A 22,797-nucleotide genomic window follows, 5' to 3' on the forward strand; every position below is an offset into this window, starting at 1 on the left:
CTCGCCCCTCGGCGGCTCGGCTCCCTTAGCGCCTGGGCCGCGCCCCGGGCACCCCGCCGTAACCCGCCCCACCGGCGGTGCGCGAGGAGCACGGGAGCGGGCACTGGGCGCGCCGAGGCCGCCCTTCGCCTCACTCCTCGGCTGAGTCGGGAGCGAGGGGCCCTGCCCGGGGGAGACGAGGCCGCCCCGCCCCACGACCGCCCGCCAGGGGGCGAGCAGCACGGGCGGTTGGCGGCGGCGGCGGGGCCGAGGGACTCCCCCTGCTGGTGGTCGGCGGCAGCGCGCGGGGTGGGGGGCTCGGAGCGCGCCCTGCCCGGCCTGGCCCGGCCCCCGCCGCCGGCGCTCCGTGCTTCGCAGGCGGCAGCGGCGGTCCGCCCGTCCCCCCACCTGCCTCTCCCGCCGGGGGCCGGCGCCAGCCCGGGGACCCTCTTGCCGCGGGGGGCCGCAGCCTCCCCGCTCCCTCCCCTCCTTTCTTCCCGCCTCTTACCCGGCCGGTGAGCGCCGCCGGCTCGCCCCGCCGTGAAGTCTGGGCGCCCCCCAGCCATCGCTGCTGCTCCCCATGGGGATCCGCGAGTTCCCCAACGGCTCCGCGCGGGGCAAAGCCGCCACCCTGTGAGTACCGCTGCGGGGCCGGGCGGGCGGGGAGGGCTGGGGCCACCCCCACCTCACCCCTCTTCAGCTCCCGGGGGTCGCTCGGGCGGAGGGGAAAGTTTGCGGCGCCGCTGCCGCCGGGGCCGCTCACCTGCCGGCGGAGGTCCCGCCGCCCGCCGCCAACTTCGCCCGCGGCGGGCGGGGGGCGGCGGACCCGCGGCGGGGCTGCCGGCCGCCGCCCGCCCGCTGACTCCCCTCTCCTGGCCCGCAGCGGCATGCGGCGCTCCCCCGATGTCAGCCCCCGGCGGCTGTCCGACATCAGCCCGCAGCTGCGGCAGCTGAAGTACCTGGTGGTGGACGAGGCCATCAAAGAGGACTTGAAGTGGTCCCGCTCCGTGGAGGACCTCACCAGCGCGTCCGTGGGGCTCACCTCCATCGAGGAGCGGATCCTCCGCATCACCGGCTACTACGGCTACCAGCCCTGGGCCGCCAGCTACAAACGTGAGTCCTCGGCGCGGCCGGGCGTGGGGGGGCTGCGAGGAGGGGGACAAGCACCGGGGCTTTGCGTGGGGTCACCGCGGCCCAGAGCCGGCTGATGAGTGTGGATTCGAGGGACTGATCGCTTTACCCGTGGAAAAAACTCGGCGCGTGGAAGTGCTTTCTCTGTGAAGAATTCCGTGTCCGTGTTGCATTCGTCCTTGGGCAGTTGCTGCCTCACAGGGGTGTAGTGCTAAGAATCACAGCAGCTAAATTCTGCTAGGAAAATAGGTCAAATATTTGTTGCAGACACACTTAGTGATGCTGATTACGGTGCTTGTTACAGCTGTGTAAAAGCCTCAGCGTATTCATGCACATACCGTTTTCACAAGTACTATGTTAGCTGTGCATCTTTCCGTTGTTTTGGGGGGTCTGTCAGGTTTTGACAGCACTTGATTGGAATGTTATGCCTTTTCCTATGTCAAGTGGAACCGTTTCTTCCATCTGCTTGTACTTGAGAAGGAAACTTCCTATGATATCAATATGAAGAGAGACGTAGCTGTATTCCTCCGCGTTACAAAGTGGAGCAATACCTTGAGTGGTTGTGATTTACGAAGGAAGCGATACCCTGAGTGGTGTTAATATATCAAGCAGTATTTTTGCATGTAACGCCCTATTTCTTGTTCATCTTTCATCCCCACGATGGGAACTGCATGAATGAACAAGTTCTAAGAATAATTTACCAATTAACTGAAGTCATAAAAATACTTTGGTTGTCTTAACGTCGTTTGTAACATCACAGGAGTTTTTATTGTAAAAAGGATTCTGCTGTAACAGAAATCATTGCTCTGCTGGGAAGACTGGCTCTTATAAAGTGACTGTTTTTATGTTGTGCTTTCCTAAGTATGAAGCGTAAACGATCTGAAATGTTTACTCATGGATTATCTCTTTGGCAGTGTGATTAATAATGGAAGAGGATGATACGAGAAAGCATGGTACACAGTACCAGTTCAGTTTTTCTGTAAGGAAGAGCCACTCCTCATTGCTTGATAATAGGGCTTTACTAATAAATATTCTAAGACTTCTTCTGTAAGGAGCCTTTCATTTTTCTTGATTGTGATTATGACGGAAATGCGTGATATTTGCTACTTTACTCACAGGGAGTATGAGATTTCTCTAAGAGCAATTCCATTGCCTGGATTGGGACCATTCTTGAGAGTAAAGCTTATTCAGGTCAGTTTTCAGGATCAGATCATATGCTGATGCCAGACTGAGTTGGATGTTAGTGCTTCTGTCTGACAGAGTGACTAACAGTCCAGCTGAAGATGCACTGAGCTGCTGTGGCTGAACCTTCTGAAATAATAAAGGTCATGCTGGCTCCTCAATTGTAACCTGTTTGTTGAGATTTATAACTGTGTCTGAAAAAATTAATTGCAAGCCTAAGCCTGCTATTCTAGTTATATTACTATTTTGTAACTCATTCTGACGAATAAAATTACATACTTGAGTTGTAATAGTGGGGGATAAATATACAAGGTGTCTGAGTTTCATAAATGTATGTCTGAAAATAATAGGTTATGCGAAGTCCTCACCAATTTAAAATCTGAATTGCTAAGATCATAGAACACACAGAAGAAAAGACCCATCTCTCTAGCTGGTACAATATGGCATGGCTGAAGCAGAGCTGTGTTGATCTGCATCAGCTGAACAGCTGACTGAACGCATGTAGACGATTATCAAAAGTTGGAAGTCTTAGTCACAAGGAGTAACAAAGTACGAAGTAGTAACAGCTACTTTGGAACCTCTTTGAATACTCCTTCAAGCTGGGCTTATGCCCAGTTTTGGGATTTGGACTTTCATTGTGACTTTCCAGTTAGAAGCTCTAACTGGCCCAAGAACTGCAAAAAAATTGCACCCTGGGTACTTTTTGTTGTCTTATTGTGCATTCTTGCAGACATTTAGGTGCTGTTGGCACTATAATTACAGAGTGCGTTAATAGCGGACCTGCTTTCTGGAAAGTAAGTCCATAATCTAGTTGCATTTCGATTTGGTCTAGTTCTCTCAGTGACATTCTTTTTGTTGTAACTAAATCACCTGTAGGGCCAGATAAGTTTTTTTCACACTGCAGTGTATTCGTCTCATACTTCATTTAGAGTGTTTTTATACGTATGTATGTATGTATGCATACAGTTGTTTGAGACATTCAGAAGGCTTTTGCTATTTTTTTTTTTTTTTTAACAAAACTCCATGAGGGAAACTACCAAAGATAAAGTTTCTTGGAGACTAGTTTTATTGCCGTAAAAAAGCTGGCCATTTAAAACATACTGGGATACCTCAAGGTTATGTACCAAGTTCAGTATTTAATGTACTTGTAAATTAGATGGAAAGAGGGGAGGAAGAAATGAAAATCTGCTGAAGACACAAACTGATGTGGATTGGAGAGAATGAGAAAGGACTTGTCGTTACTTTAGGGAGACCTGACCCAGCCAGGTGAATAGTCCAAATGTCAACAAATGACATTCAGTTATCACAAATAGAAGCCTCGTGTTTCCTGAAATTGCTAAAATTACCTGCAGAATTTCACATCATTACGTCAGCTGGTGAGAGGGAATAGTTTGGGACTGTATACAGCGCAGGGAAGACGTCTGCTGTTTGACTGCACTTGCAAACCAGATTTTAGGAACTGGAATAACGTAACGTACTTCAGTGTAATGATGCCTTCAGAGAATTTAGTGGTACAATCTAATGAAATACTGTGTAATACTGGTTATCTCCTCTCAAAAAACATTACAGAAGGCTCTGAGAGGAGTAAGGAGAAAGAGTACAGACAATCTATACAGACTGTCAAGAGTTTTGACTGTTTACCTTGAAGAGGTTGAAACAAAAGCATGGAAAGTACTGACACATATTGCTCAGGCAGATACAGAGCTTTTTTTCTTATTATGTCATAAGAGAAAAACAGGCAGACAGTCAATGAAGCTGAAAAGCCATCAATTAAAAACTGATCGAAAAATAATTTTTAAGAAAACATGTATTTTGTTCTTGAGATCAGGAATTCAAGGGCTTATAATTGATAGCAGTGACAAGATCTAGAATTGTAATAAATTGGGAAAAATATTGGAGAGAATATTAAACTTAATTTTTCAGAATTCAAATTAGGCCCTCTTAGGCTGGGAGGGGCTGCTTCTTTAGGGTTTCTTGTGCTTTCCTCCGTAGCATCTGCCCACCTTCAGAAAGAGGATAGGAGTGTGTCCTGATCCAATCTGGCAGTTCTTATGTTTCTGAAATTCTCACTATTGATTTTCAGGGTAACTATGTGAATAACAGCTCTCCAGTCTAAATCAAATATTCATATTTGTCCCATGGGGACTATTTTGCAGCGTCTGATTTGATTTCTGAAATGCAAAGGCAGAGGGGAAGAACTACACCTAAGATGCAGTCGGATTGTAGAATCATACTCTGATGCAGCTACAGCAATAACAGAGCTCAATATTTGTGAAATTCTAGTTATGAACAAGAGGTATGTTAATTGACTTTTAAATTTTTTTAATGAACACATAGGGATCAAAGAATTTAATTTTTTAAAAAAACAAAACACCACAAAATGTGTAGATCCCAGTGAGAGCCTTTTTGTTGTACAGAGATCAAACCACTGTTAGGGCTGTATTAGCAGTGCTGTTCTCTTCCATGAAGGTTAAGTAAATTACCATGATTTCTGCCTCCAGAAGCTGTGACTTCAGTTTAAGAGCAGAGACACTTTGGAGGTGAACAGCCATATTTTAAGTTTCCATTTCGCACCATTATCAGTAGGAATCAGGTTTCTAAATATTTTGGGAAGTACAGTCCCTAGGAGCTTTTCTGTGCTTGAGAAATACAGGTGTCACGAAACTCTTGAACTGTCTTGCTGATCTGTATGGAAGACTTGTCTATTTTAATTACTGTAGCAATTGTCAGGGCGCTTGTTTCTTCCTGAAATGTGCACAGCTAGCACCTTTGCCAAACATTAATTTTTCTCTACATTAACTAGTTCTGTTTTGTGGTGATTCAATATCACAGTCTGTCATTATGTGATTAGTATTTTAGACACATTCAAGTGGGCTTGAGCCAGCTATCCCTATTTTGCAGTCTTTGCCTCTTCCTACAGATCACCTGCTTCTACACCTTTGTTCAAGATTAGGGTTTTTCTTCTAAAGCAGGGACTTTCAAATATCCTTAGCATGTGTACCTAAATACAGACTTGTTATGGACAAATCGGGGTTGTATGTGTCCCTCCCTCCTTTTAGATGCCCAAGAGACCACCTGGCTTCCCACTTTTATTCACCTACGTTCTTTGTGTGCTTACAGGTGTTACTCTACCTTCCAGAAAGATTGTTGAGAGAATCGTATGCTCTTTTAACTCCTCTCAGTTTTATTTAGTAGGAATTGACTGCAGTCTGTGGTTCATGGCTTGTGAACATACATTTCTCTGAGACTTTGACCTTGTGAGTAATTCCAGGTTGTTCCAGTGATGACTTTTGAATGGCATGCTGTTGTTCAGGTGAAAGGGAAAGACTGTGTCCAGTAACTGAAGTTCTCTGGCTCTGCTCCTCCCTGCTACTTTAAATACTAGTTTCCTATTTTTAATGTTTATTCATAATTATTTCAACAATAACAAAATAAACTATCCAGTTTCAATGCCCAGAATTTCAATGCCTTACTCATCCAGCATGTAGCACAGTAGGTCCTCACTTGGACATGGGGTTTAAGTGCTATCACCAATGTAAGTAACATATTGGAACACACTGTCTTACAAATATCCTGAACACTGCTCAGAAAGCATAATTGTCTGAGTATGAAAATGCCCCAGTTACTAAACCTTGATAGCCGTTCAACATAGTATTTTAGTGTTTGTTTTAGCTAATTAAAAGTATGAGCATTGTACCCTTATAAATATTGGAGTATCAGTTACACAGCTAAAGACCAGTGTTCCTCATTCCTTTTTATGTGCCATTGAATGCTGGAACTTTCCCACTTGCTAAAAGCAAATCCAGTGGGGATATGAATCAGGATAAAAATATTAATGCTAGAAATTTGTGCAAATACTGTTTTTGCACAATTGCATCTGAGCGAGAATTTAACTTTTTTTTTTGAGGTGATATGCAGGAATCTCCAGAAGTTCAAAGACAGAAGTTGAAGGGTATTGTTTTCTCTGGGGAAAGGCCCTTTTCAGGCCAGCTGTGATTCATTTAAAACTGATACTTACTTTCCAATGCATAAATGTCATGTGTAATGCTCTTGTAACTAATGCAAGACTTGGTGGTATCCTTCATGTTGTTGTTCCTGAGGACAAATGATTATGTGAGAATCTCGCTTTGCAGGTGGAAACATGGAGTAACTTCTAGATGTCTTGCTCTGGGAGAAACTTGGATAGCTGCCCCAGGGTCAATCTATAGGTCAACACCCCCCAACACTTAGAAAACAAGTAAAAATATGTGTGTTACCTCCTTGTTTTAAGACAGGCTTATGGTGTCTGAGGCCCGATTAATTTTTTTTTTTTTTTTCCTAATGCTCTTCATTGGCAATGCTAACGTAACTAATTGCTATGCCAGCAAGAAAAGCTAAGAAAACTCGGTAACTCCTACAGGTGAAAGAAAGCAATGGTAATGAATTGCAGATTTAAAAGTACTGTAGCATTGCTGTTTCAAGCGTCAGATACAGTTGTCTGCTGCAAGCTAAACCTACACGTGGTTGTACGTAAACCAGGGATATTACTGATGGATATCCACATGACAGCTCACAAAACCTCCTAAAGCCATTTCCCCATATGTCTAATTCAGACTGTAACTAAGAACTGTCCTCAGAGACAGTCTCTTAAAATATTTCAGAGACCTAATCATAAGACTGCAGTGGATGTCGCAGAATATTACAGGAGACATTACTCGTTGGAAAGGGAACCCATTGGCCCCTGTGGGCTTTAACTCTTTGGGTGGTCTTGCAACTGAGAATGAGTATGGAATAGCCCAATCTGGCCACGTGAGACAGGGCAGAGGAGTACAGGTGATGAATACTGAGCAGCTGCAAAGATACCACATGAAAAAGGGAGACTGCAATATAGCCAGCCTTTCAGAAGTTTCTTTTTCAAGACAAATCCAATGGAGAAGAGACATGAAGGTTCTCTGGCTTTTGTCAGGTGGTAAGAAAAATATTTTTTGGTCAATGCTAGGCAGAAAACTGGTTCCTGTTAACAATATAGAGCTTCAATAATCAAAATTTTAAATTTTAAATTGCTTGCTGGCAAGCCAAGCAAATTGTAATTTAAACTGTTTTACTAAACATTTTGAATTGTTTAGTAAATATTTAGTAAATGGTAAATGTTTAGTGAATGTTTAGTAACTTGTTTACTAAACAATTTGTGTCGTGTTAAGTAACCACCAATTTTAACTAGGCAGCTGGATAAATATTTTATGTTTTGTATCTAATTTTCACAATGAAGAAACTAAAAATTACAACCTACAAACTAGCCCCTCTTTGTTTGTTTGCTTGTTATTTAAACAAATTAATTGGTTGCTGTCAACTTTTTTTTCAGTGCAGCTTTAATTTCCTATCATCTGCAGTATGCCATCTATGCAAAGCAGTCCATGGGACAGCAGTTAGGGGTCGGTTGGTTTCCAGCGCTCATTTTATACCCTTAACAAATGTTATTATTGACTGTTGTTATTTCAGTAGAATATACCACTGAAGTCTCCATCGTGAAAAGCTGCTACTAAAGCTAGTTGAACATCTTTGTGAGGGTAGGGGCCATGTTAGCAGTTTTGAAGAAGGGTGTTATCTGACATTTGAGACTCCTTTCACTGGTGAACTATTTTTTTTCAAATAGAAATGTGAATGTGTTCACTAATCGATGTGTTGAATCCATAATAATGGGTTGTTGCTAAAGCCACAAACCACTCTGTATTGATACGGGATAATGAGGGAGCAAGGTAATTTGTTAAAAAAGAATTTGGAGACTACCAAGAATTACGAACAAATGTTTCTTTTTGGAACTATCTTTACTGGACACCCTTCCTTCATTGGAGGAAATGTCTGTAATAGTTCTGGAGTGTACCGTGTGGTGTATATCTGCAACTTAAATCGATGATTTGTTTAGTAAAAGCAATTAATTGCGTAAGATAATGGCATTGGAATCTGGCTGCAAAGTCTGTGCTGGTCTACTGTAATATCAGATGCTGTTGTGTAACTGGAGTGTTACTGAAACACGAAGCCCCAAAAGGACGAAGTCTCTTGGTCCCAGATGTTTGTCTCTCTTGAAATTGCTTAGTGCATCACCAGCGATGCTCATGAGCCTTATAGCTAATTTTACCAGATTCTGGCTCACATCAGGACTGTCTTCAAGGCGAATTTTTGTGCCCTAATCTCTCTTCAATGTTAATGAGGTGTTTGTGTTTCATGTTCCTGGTGTAAATCAGAAGCTGCTGAGAATTGCTGCCATTTACCTGAGGTCACATAAGCCTCAGGGTAAAGAGAGGGATGGAGAAGTTACACAAAGGCACCTTTACCACTTTGGCAAAGTGTCGTTCTCTGGAGCATCTGAGGGTGTCATTCTGGCCCTCTCTTTGTTTTACAAGCTGAAGCCATAGACTTTCCACTATTGCTAGTGAATGATGACTACTCTGAGAACAGTAATACAATGAGCATTTATGTTTGGAGAAAGAAATTTATCTGCAGATCATTATTCCTACCTAGGTAGTAGCTAGCCTTCATGTGATATATCTTGTTGTAGAACCTGCTTCCCTGAGCATTTTTGATTTTCTCATTATTTTCACTCAGTACACATTATTTCATTCCTCAGCATATCTGTGGAAGAAAAAAAATGCTGCGATTGCATGTAAGGCCATAGAGAACTGTTTGCTTTATGAACCACTCCATGAAACATTCCATAGGTAGGAGGGATGCAGGGGTGGTATTCCCTGATTTAATTTTCTTTGAACGTTGGCAAGCTTGTGCTGTGCTCAGCCAGCTCCCCTTATAAAAAAAGTACATCTAAGTGGTTTCAGACACCTCTATTTTCTCTTGCACTTGAGGGTCTCATGAGGTTCATTTTTGTACCAAATCTGCCTTATTTTGCTTCCTGTCATTTTTGTTTCCATGAGTATATCTGGCCAACATATGAATCAGGCTTTTTCTGAGAGCTGGAAAGCTATTCCAGTAGTGTAGGAATTTAGATGGCCTAACGTTTAGAAAAATAAGGATGACGTCACATAGCCAACAGGAAATATTAACTTAGCAAGCCAGTCATACAAGGCAATGCAATGTAGATCTTTGAGCTCTTCTAGGACAAAGGAATGTAACTGGCTGCTAATGAAACAGTTGCATGCTTCCTAATAAGGCCTTGATCTTGCATTTAAATATTCTTTTTGCTTTGCCATAACTGGCCCTTGTGCAACAGTTTTTGTAAAAGGACCTTAATGTCTAAAGGGAGCAACAAGATTTTCACTTTTGAACCATGGTGCAAAGTCCTACCGACCCTACAGCAATATAAATGATGGCTAGTAGACCTGATCCAGTCATGATAACCCAAAGGGTTTTATCTTTTCTTCCTTGATTTTTACATTGGAAATAGAAAAGTTTTTATGTTTTTTCTCACTATCTCTTCTTCACACCAGCTAAGGTACCAAAGTAGCATGAAAGTTGAACTTGTTGTCCAGTGTCCATGTACGCTAAAGCAGGCCAAACCATTTGACTCTTACACTCATTGGCAGTTGTGCTGTTTGTGAGCTCTGTGGCAGTCTGGGGGGCTCTACCACATTCAGGGTGTCTTGCTGTGACAGATCCATGTAGTTGTGTGAACAAGCTTGTGCTCAGGTGGGAAATGAACCAAGGGCCTATTTCTTCAGCGATGTTGTGCTTGTGTGAGGATGATGATGGTGTCTTCATGGTCGCGTCCTGAAAGCCTGGAGTTGGCATTCCTTTTTCAAACAATAACTTGTATCCAGACAATGTGGTTTGAATGTTCAGTAGGGATTATCTGCTTGCAAATTTTTGCCCTACCTGAAATACTTGGTGCCAGGATTAAGATCAACTATCCAGTGTTTGCACCATGAAACAGGAAATGCATCTTCATAGCTTTATGATTCTGTTGGCTGTCCTGCTCACTTTATGCAATGTCTTTGGAAAGCTTTGAGACTGATTTAATAAAATATACAGCCATTTATACTAGTATTTGTTTGGGCAAACTAACATGGCAATAGTCTTATGGTAATCATGTTTAATTTTTCAGCTTAGACACTAGCTAGTGCTTATGTTTTTAGGTAGCACTTTTCCTGGAACAGTAATTAATAACAGAAAAAATATTGCTTGTTTTTTGTGTGCTGAAATTATTTTTTGCTGTATAGCATTTAGTTTTACAGGGTTCTACTGGCCTGGAACATCCACCTGGCCAACTTCTCAGTTGTGGATCTTTCCTTTCAGAAAAAAGACATTTATAATGTAAAGAAATATGTTTAGGTTTGATTTTCAAGGGCTAGTTAAAGAAAAGAAATTACAAAATAATGTAAAAGTAGAAAAAGGTAGGCGAGAAACAAAACCATAAAAATCAGTGAAGCCATGGAAAATGTCTGTAATCAAAATTGGGAGTTTGGATCACTTTCGTGTAAGAGGAGTGAAATAAGGGCAGAAAGACTTTTTTTTCCTAGAGATTTGGTTTCCTTACACTTCTACATCATGTGTTATGACTAAGGGCCTCTGTTGTTCAGAACTTACACTTCAGCTATTTCTTACATATATTACAGGTGTATTCTGTGGGCCTGAATTTGGGACCTCAGGTTTCATGCAAGCCAGACCTTATGCCCCGACAAGACAAATTATGGTGTGTTCAGGAGTTAAAAAACAATTTAAGTTGTCTTTATAGTCATGGGTATGGCAGGTGAGTCTTGACTTAAAAATTAATATAAGCCCACACTTAATTAGTATTGTAGGTGTATCGTGGGACTCCTGCGTCTCCAGTCATGTGAACTTTCTCCCAGTAGAAATGGAGTAAAGCCCTTCAAAAAATTCTCTTTTTCAGTCTGGGCAAGTATATGAGTTGGAATGAAAACTAGATTAACATCGAGGAATAAAGCTACTGTATTTTAAATTGGGGATCTCAGGAAGCTATCTGACTTCAGGACAGTTTCTTCAGCTTGCCAGGTTATCCTGGGAGAATGTATGAGGAATGCACAAAGACATCTTAAATCACCACATTCCCAGAGTTGGCTTGTAAGACTTACAAAGATCCTCTTAGAGGGTTCAGCATAGAATTCAACTTCTGGCTCCTCATTAAATTACTTCCCAGTCTTTGGGAAGTGTTATTTAATAAATAACTTTTTTGATAAACAACTTGTTTGTTTGTTTTTTATTTATCAAAGACAGAAAGAAAATACAGTATCCTTTGCTATTTCAAACTTTACACCTTAGTAATGTGTAGTTCAATGTCTGTAGGAAAGTTTTTGTCTTCTGCAAATAGTGAAGTCAACAGGTAGAGAGCTCTATGTGCGTTCTGACTTCATATAGGGTGAGAAGTAGTTTTGTGTTTTATAATATTTCTCCAAATGGAAACAAAAATAGTCAGTAAATCATAGAACCATGAACGAGTATATTCTATGTAGGGAAATGCACGGACAAGAAACAGGTCTTGAATCTTGTATGGGGAGCAATACTTTGGACCTCCAGTTTCTGGTGTCTGCATAGTAGAAATTGAATCTTACTGGAAATAGTTCTGCCAAACTGTATTAGGCACTCTATTCTGTTATTTATTCCTAAAAAACTCAGAAAATTAAAAGATTTTTGCATGGCATCTTTATAGGAATCTTTGATATTAATATTACTTTAAAAAGACACTCATATACCAGACAGTGTTTTCTTTCTGCATGTCAAATTCTTTTACATCCTACAATAACAGTTCTTTAAAAGCACAATATCTCTTGTCTACATAATAAAAATACATTGGAAGTGAGAATGATATCAGAACCTCCAGAGTATAAACCTAGACTCTCTTATGACTCCCTAGGTATTTTTCATGTCTTGATGAAATTGTTGCACAAAGGAAACTGGGGAACGTGTCTCCAGTAGAGCACTTCTGGCTCAAAGTAATCTATTACTGAGCTCTGTGCTCATACTAATATTGCAGATATGAATTAGAAAAGCTGTTGGGACAAATCCCTGACTCCAGCCAAGTCTATGGCACTTTTGTCAGTAATTTCAGTCAAGCCGGGTTTCACCCACCAGGCTTAAGTCTTTGAGATTGCCTTTTAAGCAGGCTTCCTGCTTTATATGCTGAACAGCTGTTCCTAAGGCAACTGCATCCAATTACACCTACCCATACATGGTCTTTATTATACGTTCCTGAACACTGTTGAGGAGCTCTGCTTAAATTATAGAATAATTATTTCTTTTAATAGATGTGCAGTTTTAATTTTCTTTCATCTTGAACTTGGTATTTAATTAGTATTTAATAGCTTGTCCCAACATGAGTTGAAAGCGTGTACAGCAATTTGGAAGAGACTGCTCTTTCTTCCCATTGCCTAGAAAGCTGACTACCCAGAGCCTTAAGTGCTGAAAAGAGAAAGAACATATATACAGTGATTTGTAGTTTTATGTTAGGAGTTAAGGATTGAGACCTCTAACAGGGCATGCTATAGGGGCCCTGGGACAGAAGGAGGAGGTCCTCAAACAGATCTATTACCAACACAAGATTCCTATTTCCCTAAGCCCTTACCCCTTTGTTTATGCTAAATGAGAAATCATTGTTCATGTCTTTCCACTTCAGATGAGGACAAAACATCCTTCTATGCTAGTTTGGAGGACAGTGAATGGGTCTGAGGCAGGAGCCTTTTAAAACAATACAGAGAGGCATTCTAGTTCATCGTTTGTATAAACTATAACTTGGAAGTCAGTTAGGCTTTGATAGCCCTAACTCAGTTGAGTCAGAGCATATAAAATGAGACCTCTTTGCAAACGTAGACAAAGGACAGGGTGCGGTGGGATAGAATTACAATGTTCCTGGAGAAATTTGAAATGCTCAAGATAACAAAATGTTGTATGTGCAGCTTAGTTTTTTTGGTTATTGTTAAACTATTCCACCACAGAAACATATGAGTAATATACAGGATGAAGCTTGAAGAAACTCTTAGGTAAACTTTAAAATCCGCCTAAGGAAGCTGGTTGGTTGGGTTGGTGCATTAACCTCTTAAGTCTTTGTTTTCAAAGCCCGAAATCATTTGGTCTTCACATTGGTAAAACTCCGATAGAAGCTAACAGGAATTTTGTCTGACTAAAACCAGCAACTAATGGGGTGAAGGAATACTGTGGTCCTGAAGGGAAGTGAGGGTTCTGGTCTAACTGTGGTGGTAATGGGTCTGTGAAAGCTGAGTGTCCAAGTTTGGCAGGCTTGGACACTCATAAACCTCTGGAGAGTCCCAGGAGTAAACTAGCAAAGTATTTTTACAAACACAACATGCTATCACAAGGCTAGAGTCTCTTTTCCCATTCTGCACTTTTCAAATGGAAGTGCAGAGTGGCTGGATCTGGTCCCAGCTTCCAGCTGAGAGCATTCCTGTTGTAGCTGTCTGTTGATGTAAATGTGTATAGTGAATTCATTTCCAGCTAAGAGCATTCCCCTTGTAAATGTCTAGTGAATTCCTTTGTTTTCTTCACTTTATTTCCATGCAGGAGGCAATTAGACAGTAGGTCTTTGTGATCCTCCACTTATAAATAAGAAAATGACTCTTCTTAGTTGTGCTAGGTGAGGACAGCATGAGCGCAATAAATCTGCCTTTCTGTCCAGAGTGGTTCAACACAGGAAGAGGTAAAACAACCTAAAATGTTGAGACAATTTGGACCTTGAAACACTTTTTTGGAGGGAGGATTGTAGAACCTTTGCCAAAGTTGCATGCCCAGCTGTAGGAATTGCACTGGAGGAATGAGAGAGACCTAGATCAAGAGATTTACTATTAGTTAATACCTTGGATATTAACTGCTCTAGCTGAATTGCTGTGCATTCAAGAATAATTGGAAGGTACAAAAACATTAACACATTGCAGAAAGGCTTCTTTCACTTGAGATATATAGCTCTCAGCTAGTACAAGGTTAAACCAGTTGTGCTGTAATCTGCTTTGTGCAACAGCAGCTAATTTTACTGAAAGAAATTTGATTATATAAATCTGAGCTCAGTGTTGAAGCTGGAGAATTCCTCTGACAATAATGAACCTTGCAAGTCCCGATCTTTCTTGCTTTTTTGTTGCTGTTGATTTATTTCTAATAGGTGGAATTATTCTGTCATCTATAAGGATGGTTTAATTAATTTCTTTTTTTAGAGTTAAAATTAGAGCAATTCTCAACCATTGCCTACTTTAAATAGTATTTTTCAGGTAATTTTGCTTTTATAAGCTTTGGGGTCTAACTAATGAATGTAGTTTAAACCTTGTAGTAGTTACCGTAAGGTAATGCCCCATGCCTGTCAATGTTGAAGAGCCATTTGGACAATTCCTTAAAAATACGCTTTAAATTTTGGTCAGCCCTGAAGCGGTCAGGTAGTTGGACTAGATGATCATTGTAGGTCCCTTCCAGCTGAAACTATTCTATTCTACTCTTCATCTCTCTCATAATTTTTATTATGTTAATGTTACACCATAAAAATTTTAAAGACCTTATCCAGTAACCAAAATAATAACTTAAAGTACCCATGGGTGTAAGTACATGGTCATGCATCTGCTCTATATTTGAAAGATAGATCTTCAATGTTTTTGATTGAGTTAAGTAATGAGGCAGCTGTATTTCCTTGGAGCTACTGAGTTCCAAAGAAATATCTCTGCAACTATTTGACACACAAGTTTCAACCCTGCAAAATTATATGAGAGTAACTTAAGCTGTACAGCAGCTGTACAGCTTAAAATTACTCATTTGTATATATTAACTTTTAGGGTGTTAATTATTTGTATTACCCCAAATAGCTGGTTTCTACTGACTGTGAATGTAATTTTTTTAAAAAAAATTAATATTCTTCACAAAATAAAATATAATTTTTGTTTGTCTATGCTAATTATAGCAATCTAGATTTCATCATTGCTATTATATATACATTGTAAGTCAAGATATGTGTGAATAAACCAAATAATTTTTCTGTGCAAACAGAAGTAATTCCATTCAGTGTCACAATGCTTCAATTCTCTTAATCATTTTGTCCTTTCCAACATAATAATTGTTCTGTGTTTTAATTTTTTTCATCAATCTGATCTTGTAATTTTTCCAGAATGTAATATAATCCAAAGTAATTCACGTGTGCTGAGCTATTAAGTTTGGCACAACAATCTATCTATAAGGAAAAATCCTTGTGACAGTGTTTCTTTGCAGTTTATTTAATGCAAATTAAAAACTGTATAAATTAGTGTTTTGAAGGATGTTTGATTTATTTGAGAAAAATGTATTTCTCCTGGTAATATTTTGAGTGAGCAATTAAACATTATAGCACCATGTTGAGAAATTGTCTTTGATACCTAATTTGCAAGAAGCACCATTTCCTTAAGCATAAACCCCTCTTCAATCCAAGTACATAATTCATTTTATTTAAATTTGTTCTCTGTTGATTTCAGTGGAGTAAAGTACTACTTAAGCAGCACAAGCCTGTAGAATCCAGCTTAAAATAAGTAGCCTGAGAAAGATTAATAAAGACAATTATCAGTTGTAGAGTTTACAGGAAACAGCATTAAATTTTCAAATGTCTAGATGAGAAAAAAAAATAATTCAGATGTCCTGGATCCCAAATGCAGCATGTGACAAGAAACTGTAGTTACCAAGTATTTTGTGATCAAATTTAACTCTGGGTCAGGCTTTTGGAAAAAGGGAATATTTTGGCACACGTAAGTCTTGCATAGACCTGTAGACTATAAGAGACTTGTAGTATCTTAAATAGAAAACAAGTCTTTGTGTTCTATATAATCCTCACCTAAGGGAATGTCATCTTCAAGGACCCACTGTTAACCACACTTTATTTGCAAGTGATTATCTGTGATTTAAACAAGTGAGGGAGAGAAATTCATCTTAGCTACTGGGGGGTGAGTTATGTGGGAAGTTGTACTGTTGCTTTCTGTTCTCCAAGCACTGCTCTTTTTGCTCAGGTGCTAGATTTATCCACTTCACAGGGGAAGTGAAGAGCAAGGGAGGGTGATGATTTTGCATGAAAATGATGCAAAAATTTGGACAAAACCTCCATGAACATCAGGACAAAATATTCTATACAACTTTGTTTTTTCTTATTCCTTCCTAAAAGACAAGTCACTTAATTGATGTGATGTACAGTTGCAAGTCCTCTGTGGATATGTTAGCTGATTGTAATCTACAACTGCAGGCAGATAAGAATCCGTCTTCCTAACTGAATTGCACTGCAGTGTGGCTTGGGTAGCCTTCTAATGGTGTTCCTGGTGTAGACATTGGCAAAGAGAGGAAATTGGCAAAAGCAAGAAAAGGAAGGGTACCAATTTTTCTTCTTGGATCAAACACACCGGTTTATCAGTGTTCCTTAATAAGTGCCAGCCAGCAGCAGCCTGGAAAACTAGAAATAGTTAAGCTTCTATTACCAAGACTAATTTTCAAGTTCTGTATGACTGGGCAGAAGACTGAAATCCGCAGAAGTTTTGGTGAGTCTAAGTTCAGTTAACTTCAGTGAGAGTTAGATGCTCAAATGGAAGGGTTTCCACCTTAGATTCATCCTACTGCCTTGGTCTTCATTTTCTTGTTAGTGGAGTTTCTCTAAGGTGTAGCCTGGGATCTGTGAGTCTGCATGTCATTCTTCTGTGAGAAGGACTTTGTTGCCTGATTTGGCACCATGTTTGATCCCTAGCTTGTAGGCCATTCTTTCACCCATGTCCTCAACATCTTCATTTCTGTTATCTCTACCCCATTAACCACTTCACCTGTCTTCTCTCTCAACTGCTGATGACTTTTTTTCCCTCATGTATTAGGTTTGTCATCTGTTAGGTCTCTTTCTTCTGATAGCCAGTTGCACTAGTAGTCATGGATAGTTAAAGATCAGACCTCAGAGGAAGAGAGACCCAGAAAGACAAACAGTACCCTGGGCATTGAAATGCTAAAAAGAAAAAGAATATGTTCTGAATTTTCTGTAGGAAGCCCAGAGAGACAAGGAGGCCAGTTCCAGAAAGACAGTTCTCAAAGTAGTTTGGGGAAAATGGCAAGGGGTGAGTTATACCAGTTAATGTTAGCATTTAAAAGGAGTGAAGATAGGTTTGTAAATGACAAAAGGGTGTCTCAAATTAGTATCAAGCTAAAAGGCAGATTTGTTTTTATGCTTGAGGACAGGATCTGTACAACTCCTGGGCACCAATAGAAATATGATGAATATAAAGTAGTATCCGTCCTGCAGAGGAAATATATTTCCCAATCTGTTTGTGTGCACTCAGTCATCTCTAAGAATGAAATGTTGGTAAATTACATTGAAGCCCTCTGCCTCCTTTAAACCAGCCTTTTCTGAAGAGCCTGGGCAAGCTGTTTGGCCTTCCTTTAGAGCTCCTACAAGTGAAATGAGAAAGGTGATTTCACAAAGCAGATGTCACGTTGCTCAACTGACTTCTCGTTTTGATAGTTATGATGTACTGGAGTATCCATGTGCGTGTATGTTTTGGCAGTAGCAGAACAACAGGGATAAAATATGGAAATATAAGGAAAACATTCTGAATCAATTTAGTAAATAAAAAATATAAAGCAAAATAAGACACAAAGTAAAAAAGGTTGCTATGGAAGTGTGAGAGTATGTGGGTGAGAACGCCATATGGAGCACTGGATTGCAGGCAGGCAAATTCACATCTGATGTGAGTTCTGTGAAAACTTGTAAGGAAATAAATAGTATGAGAAAGACACTGAAGAATAGCAAAGGCATGGGAGAGGTCATGAAAGCTTCAAACAGGTCTGAAGACCTAGAACTAGGAAGAAAACTAGGCTTCTCTTCTGTTGAAAATTTAAGAAGTGTCAGTGTTTATGATATCTTTATACATTTTTCATACTCTTAAATAGATTATGAGCTCAAACATTAACACATGAACTGACTGTACCCCAACGTTTTGCTAAGAGGTGAATCCTGGCTGGGCTATGTTGCAGTTGTATTGGTATTTTTTTGTAGGTAGGCAGAGAGGAGAAAGCAAGCAACCTTATCTGAAATAACCAAACCAAAAATCCAGACAGCTTAGTATCAGTCAGGAATTACCTTTGCCTGTAGCCATGTAAACGCAAAAATAATGGTCAGACCTTGATTATGCTTTTTGCTCACCTAATAGTAAAGGGTTTTAAACTGTTGTTTGAATATTTCCCTGACTTAGAGATTCTTTGGCCAGCAAACTCAGCTATTCCTGATAAGGGACAGAGAAGACACAGCTCTTCCATGGAAAGTAGATTTTAGGGGCAGGAAAATGAGATACAGTTGGATGATCTTTGTACAAGCAGCAAGTCCCCACATGTTACTTTCTACTGACATTGTAGACATTACAGACTAGCCCAGTCCTGTATCAGTCCAGGATCACAGGAGTGGAGAGGATGGAGTAACATATTGATGTGGTCCATGCCATCTCCAGATGTGCTATGTACTGGGAATTTGGCTCCGAAAGGTACCTTTTCCCTGCACCCTTCCTCACTCCCTCTCCTTCCTTTGCCTAGTGGCTGAGCCTATACATGTGCAAAATCACACCTATCCAAATAAGATTGTAATCCTGATGTTAACAATGCTCTGTGCTTTTTCATTGCTTTAAATATAAACACGATGCAAACACGCAAACCAAATCCATGTGTGTGCACTGTTAGCCAATGCTGTTGGGATTTAATGGAGTTACCTTGGTGAAAACTCTCCCCCTGAACGGAAACAGTTAAGTTTGCGCAAAACAAGTACCCTGAGAGAACATTATGTAATGATCCACACTGACATGTTTGGTTTCTTTACATTGACTGATTGTTCTTACAGCTCATTTCCCCCCTCCCTTTCTGATAATTTAATTCATTCGCTTGTATAAAGCCCATTAGTTTTGCACTGAATTTATTGTCTGTATCACAGCTATGGATTTGTTCATCTAAGGCGTTTTACAGGAGTCTTAATTTAGCCTTTTCTACAGTTGCAGCAATTAATATTGTAGTTTGACAGCCAGTTATTTCAAACTGCATACAGAACTCCTTGAGTGGTGTTCATAGAGAAATGGAAAAATGAGTAAGGGAGTTTGACAGAAAAGTCTGTGTACTATGCTTTTTACCTGGGCAGAAGAAATAAGGTAAACCTGTCTAGGGAAAAATAGAGGGAAAGCATCAGAAAGGACATTTGTGCTATTTTCCTATGACTAAACCATAGTCTGTTTTAGCTGATGTGCAAAGCAGCCTGTAAGCACCCACAATGTATTTAAAATGGCAGAAAGATCACTTGCTTGGGTACTCAGTAGAATTCAGAGGCAGATTTTTTTAATGCAGGAATTGGCACGTGCACGGAAAAAAAATATTTCAAAATACTGCAGAAGTTTTTGTGGCGTTCATGATACATAATGTTGAGCAGGTGATGGATAGACCTAGTATAATTTGAAATAATGTGGCAATACACTCATAATAAGGAAGTTTGAATTTTTAAATCACTACTTATTCAGTAAGCTCTGGCATTCGCAGGCAGGATACTGTAACCAAAAGACACCGTTTCAACTAGTACATTTCCCAAACCCCAAATCAGGCATTATTATGGGCTGGTACTCCTGCAAATCTAGACTTTCTAACACTAAGACATAGCCCATTACCGCTTAGAGCATTCACTGCAGTGGTCACTGAGAAGGTGTTACGAGACAACCTCTCCAGAAAGGTGGGGTGTGGTGTGTTTTTGTTGGGTTTTTTTTTTTTTCTGATCCCTAAGAGTTAGGTAGTAAACATAGGAGTTAACATATTTAAATTCTGGTTTTGAATGTTTTGGCAGCTGATGTCTTACAGGTTCAGATACAGCCTTAAAATAATCCAGCAGCTTGGCTATGTGTATTTAAACTGCAAGATAAAAAATACTGTGCCACTTATGATAAATTATATGGAATAATTCTCTTTGGCCATGTAAATAACAATGGACTTAGATTGTTAAGATTGTCATTGATTTACTTCATAATTCCCAAATGCCTGCATGGATAGAACAGGATTAGATGATGACAGCAAGTTCATCTTGAAATGATTTTTTGCTAAGCAGGGAGCAAAGCTTAGCTACCAAAGTGAGTTAACAGTGAATGAGTATCAGAACATGGTATCATCCCCCCTTAGGTCTTATACCTTAGGAAACAAACTTGTCTGAAATAGGAATACAAACAGGTGATCCAGGTAAAGGAGTTTAACCTAAAGTATTTCTGTATTTTAAAAACATTAAAAGTTAGTATACTGGTACCTACATATCTGGCCTAGTTTTGATGAAGGACAGGAAGATGAAGGCGGCAATTTTTAATTTTCGAAAGTATCAACAGAAGATATATTTATTTTGGTCTTGAACTAGGTCTCAAATTAAATAAAAAGTTGTATGGTTTTTTCTGAAACTGGTACAAAAATACATAGTCCAACTGCACGAAGATTTATTTGGGTATTCATCCTCATTAAGCAAAAGCCAAACTGGTCACATACTTAATTGTTGAAAAGTGCAGTTAGGTCTTTGAATGTAAAATGTAAGCGGAAATTTATTTACTCTGTTTCACAATATCATCGTCTTCCAAGTTTTTCTTGGTATCTTTAATGGAGTTTGGGTTTTCAATTATCTGTGAGTGTGCTTGAGCCCCATTGTCTTGTAAGATTGTTGCTAACTGGTGGCACATGGTGTTCTAGGGTTTTGAAAAAGTGAAAAGTGGCAGCTACTTAAAAACCAAGTTTCCATATCTGATAATGAAGTCAAAAGCAGATTGTCTCACTTTAGTCTTGCTGGTATTTTCAATGTAGGAACACAATAAATTATTTAGACAGATTTAATGAGTTTAATAGATTTACAGCATGCTTCAAGACTGCAGGAACCAAACAAAGAAATAAGAACTAACTTCTGACAGACTATTAATTGAGACTGACAAGAAGCTGTATGCACGTGATGCTATTTGGTGAAATAAAAGTATCAATAGAAAATGACATGTAAATAGCAGGCGTGGTTAGTAAAGCAAGGACACTTGTGTTTATAATGTCTGCAATATGTTAGTAGTTTGAAATTCTTTGCTGAAGTTGCAGGGAAGTTGACCATAAACTACAAGGAATGTTACCAGATCAGACCTGTGTTGGGAATGTGTTGTAAACATTTCCCAAAGCAGATTAAATGAGGGAGTCTAAATGAAAGCCTTTACCTCAATAAATTTGCCACTACAGGAAGAGTTGAAGAGTTGTGTGATGAAAAGACGGGGTTCTCTAGTATTTCTCTTATTCAGGGTTTTATTAAGGCAACCTAGAATTGCATTGGTTTTAAATGTATTTGTGCATTGCTGAATTTCCTTTTTAAATGGAAGCGTATAGTTTAAACTCTTGTTGTTGTTATGTTTTCAAATGTTTCAAATGTATTTGCAGCATGTTATACCTAGACCCTTTTTCCCATGCTATTTTTTTTCACGTATTGGAAGCACCTCTTCAAAATTTCTCTTCCATGCTATCTATGAAAAAGCTATACCCTGAATACAGGAATGAGTTTTGAATATTGCTCCTAGCTTGGCCAGGAATCAGATATATTCTCTGATTTTTGCCACTGCATTTCCTTCCAGTCCTGTTCTGTCTGTCTTCTTGCTATACACTCCTTTTATCCTGTTTAGCCTGTATGTCATCGGGGAAGGGTGCCTAAATAATAGTGCTTTTACTGTATGTAGTACTGACAATCCCAGTTTAGCTGGATTCTGAATGTTACCACAATATAAATATTAATAAGTTATGCCCACTGATAGTACTGCCAAGGGTCAGCATGGTTCTTGTCTGACATAGGGAGGTTGCACACCTCCAGTGGCGTGGCTGGGAAGGAGGGACTATGTGTGGTTTAATATTGAATGGGCAGTAGCATACAGAGTCAGACAAAGCATCTGGGTTCTCCTGATTTTGCTGTAAAAAAGACATCTGTAGTAGTTGCATAAATGTTTCTCTTTCCTTTAACAGAAAAAGGTGCTCGAGTGAACTTTCCTGTTTATAACATCTATAAATATGAGACAGGCTGTTTGGATTTGCCATAGAAGTTTGTTAGATAATCGCTAGAAGAATGCTGTTCTCTCTTCACTGTGTCCTGTGAGGTAGTTTTGGACCTTTCCATGCCAGTTGGGGGGAGATGTGATGATCACGTTGTGACAGGAGTTATCTCAAACCAGGGTGCAGCCTGGATCTTTTACCTGCCCGCTGCCGTGCAACTTGGATCTTTTACATATTTTTTTAATTTTGTTTCACTGATTCCAAGGTGGCTACTGTATTCAGAAAGGTTATATCGTGTTAATTACCGAGAAGTATTTGACAAGCTGTGTTCTCTCCCAGGGTGGAAGTGTGAAGCGCAGGACCATAAATCAATAGTGTCAAGTCTTGTGCAGTACAGACTCTGAGATACGAAGTGGCGAGTGATGGGATAGACAAGAGTCTTGTTTTCTTTTATAAGCAAACTAAAGAAGCCATCTCTGTATTCTCCACTAATGTACGTTCAAGAGGCAGGGAACACCTGGTTAGTTGGCCTGTGAACGGGTACGTGAAGGAAACAGCAGCAACCCAACAAGGGAAGTA

General features: G+C 40.0%; 1 protein-coding gene across 1 annotated transcript in view; it reads left to right on the top strand.

Annotated features, from left to right (window-relative positions):
- Nucleotides 1-559: 559 nt before the first annotated feature.
- The window catches only part of SLC35F3 (solute carrier family 35 member F3), a gene marked incomplete at both ends in the record, with an annotated part of 180,951 nt that continues 158,713 nt past the window's right edge, over nt 560-22,797 (top strand). The window contains 2 exons of the mRNA XM_081998292.1: nt 560-612; nt 863-1,092. Coding sequence (XP_081854418.1) covers nt 560-612; nt 863-1,092 — 283 coding nt within the window. The remainder of the gene's footprint in view (nt 613-862; nt 1,093-22,797) is intronic.

Source organism: Phaethon aethereus, assembly GCF_964289735.1.
Source record: "Phaethon aethereus genome assembly, chromosome: 3".
In the NCBI taxonomy this organism is placed as follows: Eukaryota; Metazoa; Chordata; class Aves; order Phaethontiformes; family Phaethontidae; genus Phaethon; species Phaethon aethereus.